At 42.0% G+C, this 5,185-nt stretch overlaps 1 protein-coding gene across 1 annotated transcript; it reads left to right on the top strand.

The window, feature by feature from the left end:
- The first annotated feature begins 238 nt into the window (after positions 1-238).
- On the top strand, positions 239-4,465 carry LOC143876187 (receptor-like protein kinase 7). Its single transcript, XM_077377880.1, has 2 exons — positions 239-2,850; positions 3,578-4,465. The coding sequence occupies exons 1-2, from the start codon at positions 294-296 to the stop codon at positions 3,961-3,963; spliced, it is 2,943 nt and encodes a 980-aa protein (XP_077233995.1). The 5' UTR covers positions 239-293; the 3' UTR covers positions 3,964-4,465.
- Positions 4,466-5,185: the final 720 nt, after the last annotated feature.

Below are 5,185 nucleotides of genomic sequence, written 5' to 3'. Positions count from 1 at the left end.
TCAGTTTTTCTAGAAACAAAAACCCACAGAACGTAATACATAAAGGGTGATGATTTTTTCACCCCCAGCAGGATTATGCGCCCCTTCTAAAGTGAATTGTGGGCCTGTGGCAGGGGGGCGTATAATCCTACAGGGGGTGAAAAAAACCATCTCCCTAAACAAAAGGAGCCGCCCCTTTGACGTGGAGTGTGAACAGAGAGAGAGAGAGAGTCGTAATATATCCGGACTCTTCAGCAGATTTTCCTTCTAAGTTTCTTCAACTTCCATAGAAAAATTCCTTTGTTCAGACCGAAATGTCGGTCCGGCACCGAAATCATCCGATATTTCTCCGTCTATTCCAATTCCTCTTTTTTCTCACATGTTTCTCCACAGCAAGTTCCGATAATAACGAGCTCCAAACACTTCTAGAACTAAAATCCAAGCTTCAAAATTCCAACCCCAGAGCTTTCATCACATGGAGATCCGATTCTTCCCCTTGCAATTTCATCGGAATTACATGCAATTCGTCCTCCGTAATCGGAATCGACCTGAATGGAAAAGGATTGACCGGAATTCTCCCTCTAGACTCCATCTGTAAGCTTCCATCACTCCAAAAGCTCTCGATCGGGTTAAATTACTTGTACGGACAAGTGAGTTCAGATCTGAACAACTGTGGTAAATTACAACAGTTAGATCTGTCTTTTAACCAATTGACCGGACCGGTACCGGATTTTTCCGCTCTCACCGGATTACAGTACTTGAATCTTTCCGACAATGGATTCTCCGGCTTGTTTCCATGGAGCTCGTTGAAGGATTTAACTGAGCTTGTAGATTTAAGGGTTGGAGATAATCCGTTTGATAAAAGTACTTTTCCAGATGAGATCTTGAATCTGAAGAAGCTGAACTGGCTTTATTTATCAAATTGTACTCTGGAAGGAGAAATTCCTCATGGAATTGGAAATTTAACGGAGCTTATAAACCTAGAACTCTCTACCAATCATCTCACCGGAGAGATTCCGTCGGAGATCACGAAGCTTACGAAGCTCTGGATGCTTGAATTCTACGAAAATCGCTTAGTCGGAAAGTTCCCGGCTGGATTTGGAAATCTCATAAATCTCCAGAAGTTCGACGCAAATTCAAATTCTCTAGAAGGAAATATACAGGAGCTGAGGTTCTTGTCTAATCTCGTTACTCTGCAGCTGTTCAATAACACTTTGTCTGGTGAAATTCCTCCTGAGTTCGGCAATTTCAGAAATCTGGTAAATTTGTCTCTGTACTCCAACAACTTCTCCGGTTCTCTTCCTCAGACGATCGGAAGCTGGTCGGATTTCGATTTCATTGATATCACTGATAACTTTTTCACCGGTCCGATCCCTCCTGATATGTGCAAGAGAGGCACTATGAAGAAATTACTCCTCCTCAACAATATGTTTTCCGGCCAAATCCCATCCAATTATGGTAATTGCAAGTCTCTTATTAGGTTTCGAGTTCCTTACAACAATCTCTCAGGTGAAATTCCGGCAGGAATTTGGGGATTGCCGAATCTCAACATCATCGATCTCCAATTCAATGCATTCGAAGGTTCGGTGACTTCTGATATAGCAAACGCTCAATCTCTAAATCAACTCTATATAAACAACAATCAATTTTCCGGTGAATTACCACCGGAAATCTCGAAAGCTACTTTTCTGTATTCTATTGATTTGAGCTTCAATCAATTCTCCGGTAATATTCCGTCGAGCATTGGAGAATTGAAGAATCTCGACCAACTTTATCTACAGAAAAACATGTTTTCCGGCAACATACCTGAGTCTTTATCCTCTTGTCTTTCGATTAATCAAATAAATGTTGCCGGAAATCTTCTCTCCGGTCAGATTCCGGCCAGCTTAGGCTCGTTGCAAACTCTCAACTCATTGAATCTGTCAGATAACCAACTCTCCGGCGAGATTCCGGCAAGTCTCTCATCTTTGAGGCTCAGCTCTTTCGACCTATCCAACAACAGGTTAACGGGCTCTCTTCCCCAACCTCTTTCAATCCAAGCCTACAAAAATAGCTTTGCCGGAAATCCAGGTCTGTGTGGTCAGGACATCTCGTACCTCCGGCCATGTTGGTCAGATTCCGTCGAGTCTCGTAACCATCGAACCCTAATCTTTTGTATTCTGGCTGCAACAGCAGTGTTTCTGATTTCCCTTGGTGGTTTCCTCTTTGTAAAGAAAAGGAAAAACGACAAAGACCGTTTGATAAAAAGAGATTCTTGGGATTTAAAATCGTTTCAGATTTTGAATTTTACCGATCAAGAGATCCTAAATTCAGTCAAACAAGAGAATCTGATCGGAAAAGGTGGGTCAGGAAACGTCTATAAAGTCGTTTTAAGGGATGGAAAAGAGCTTGCAGTAAAGCACATATGGAATACCAACACCGGAGCTGGCCGGAAAATGAGCTCGGCGATGTTAAAAAAACGGCAATGTTCGCCGGAATTTGATGCGGAAGTAACGGCGTTGAGCTCAATCCGGCATGTGAACGTTGTGAAGTTGTATTGCAGTATCACTAGTGAGGATTCAAATCTTTTGGTGTACGAGTATCTACCGAATGGGAGTTTGTGGGACCGGATGCACACGTGCAAGAAGACGGAGCTAGATTGGGGGACCCGGTATGAGATTGCGGTGGGGGCCGCTAAAGGGCTGGAGTATCTTCACCATGGATGTGAAAGGCCGATTATACATAGAGATGTGAAGTCTAGCAATATACTGTTGGATGAGTTCTTTAAGCCTCGGATTGCTGATTTTGGGCTCGCCAAGATCGTTCAGGCCAGTGGCGCCGGGAAGGATTCAACCCATGTTGTCGCCGGAACTCATGGTTACATAGCTCCTGGTAAGATTTTAATCTTTAACCCATCAAAAAAAAGGAAAGATTTTAATCTTTGTTAATTTTGGGGAATGGTACATGGGTCAATGTTCAAAGAACTTGGCCAGCTTAAAATGGAGTCAATCCTGACTTGTAGTTCAAATTTTCATTAACTTAGGCGAGTCAAAGGAGTTCTCAATTGACTCAGTGGGGCTAAAACTCGAACTTTGGACTTCAATCCATCAAAGGTGGACTTGGGGCGAGTCAGGGATTGACCCCGGAGTTTTAAACAATGATCATGACCATCGATATGGACTGTTAATTAGCAAAGAAGAATCGCCTCAGATGCTCGCAAAGATTCTAACATGCTCCCATCAAGCTAGCCAATTATATAACTCGAGTATTTAGCAGTTTGAACTTTTAGATTTAGTGTTATGGTTTTGTTTATCCCGAATTTTTAGATCTCCCTTTCTCATGTGTTTTTGAGTTAGGGATGATGTCTTATTCCCATGGATGTAATGTCTTTCTCTTTATCTAATAAACCGGTACCAAACCCCAGCTTACCTACTGAAAATAATTAGCAAATTTTATTAGGGACAGCCTATGCAATCAATGGTTAGGATCGTTTGATTAGTTTGATGTTCTTGTTATGGCCGTGGGGGATTATCTATATACTGATTTTTTGTATATGTTTCAGCATATGAAGCTGTCCTTAATTCACTAATATATTTTTCCTCTCTTTTTGGTTTTGAAGAATATGGGTACACTTACAAAGTGAACGAGAAAAGCGATGTTTACAGCTTTGGAGTTGTTCTTATGGAGCTAGTGACCGGAAAAAGGCCTATCGAACCGGAATTCGGCGATAACAAGGATATCGTCTACTGGATCGCAAGTAGAATGACAAGCAAAGAAAGTGTGATGGGTTTGATTGATGCGAGGATTCCAGAGTCACAAAAAGAGGATGTGTTGAAGGTGTTGAAGATCGGTGTTCTGTGCACGGCAAGACTTCCATCATTGAGGCCGTCTATGAGAACAGTGGTGCAAATGTTGGAGGACATCGAAGCTTGCAAGTTCATTACCATCACGGTTAAAGATGAGAAAGTGGGAGACAAGAAGGAAAAGATGAGCCCTAGCCATTGATCAAATTTACCATCTTATGCTAGGGAGATCTCCCGCGTCCCTATCGGCCGTACACTATAGCGACATGCTCAAGGGGTCGAGTCATGACCGACATGGTGGGATGTGGGAAGGGGTCGAGTCATGACCGACATCGTGGGATGTGGGTTCGGTATAAGAGAACTGCAAGTCAAGTGTAAATATTGCTTAGCTAGTGATCAAATGAAAATAGTGTAGTGGAACATGGATTGGTAGGGTACCGTAAGTACAAAAATTAGGTATGTAATGTAGGGCTAAGTAGTGTAACATGTATCTTGAGTGTCGATGATGATCGGGTCGCTCACACGCGGGGCCTATGGTTTTGGTGTTCTATAGCTGTTGGTTGCATGTATAATAGAATCTAGAGCTTAAGTTAAAGCTTACTTGGATTAATAAGGTTTGGGTTAGGGAGTGTTTAGTTGTATCGGGAAACAGAGGAAGCAATGCAATGATAATAACAGTGGAATAATTCTCTCTCTTGCCTTCATTTCACATGTGTTTGATGAATCCTGTCGTTAGACGCAAATGAGCAAAGGATAAGATAATTTCATGATAAACTTTTCTAATCAGAATAGCCAATCCTAAGGTGGGGCCAACTTTGTGATAGCGGGCTTGGACATCACAAGTCGGGCCTATTACCCTTGGTCTCAAACTCGGTCTCAAACTCATCCGATGATTCTTTTGGGCCTTGGATTTTTGTAGGCCTCAATCTTGGGGATTGGATCTCCATTCCACATCAGACCCAAACTCACTGGGTTACCCTATAATGGCCCATCAGTTTAATGGTCCAAGCCAGCACCTGTCAAACTGAGCAGATCTGGTTGAGTTTTAGATTGACCAGTCAAGTTTCCAACTTTCCAACCATTTAAGCATGGACCATTTGCTTAAGTTGCTTTTTCAGCTATGCTGTAGCTACGGTGGGATCCATTGGATGAATAGTTTAGTACCACATAGATAGTTGTTATATGGACTAAGATTAGAGCCAATACTAAATGATATGACTAAGAAAAAAGAAAAGGAAGTGCTTTACACATTCATCTTACACAGCAAAGTAGTGTATTATTGTCTTCTTTTTGCTGGGTTTGGATCTTAGAAAGGTCGAAACAAGTTGGATTCTTGTCTCATTCCATTTCTTTTCAACACTCATTTTCAAAAACAAAGCTAAAGGTAATTCAAGTACTTGGGTGCTCAATGACAGGGCGTGAAC

The sequence above is a fragment of the Tasmannia lanceolata genome, unplaced genomic scaffold, assembly GCF_043159265.1.
Source record: "Tasmannia lanceolata isolate RefF3 unplaced genomic scaffold, GAP_Taslan_0.1 ptg000004l, whole genome shotgun sequence".
Lineage (NCBI taxonomy): Eukaryota > Viridiplantae > Streptophyta > Magnoliopsida > Canellales > Winteraceae > Tasmannia > Tasmannia lanceolata.
The sequence above is the reverse complement of the archived record's forward strand: the minus strand, read 5'-3'. Positions and strand labels throughout refer to the sequence as shown.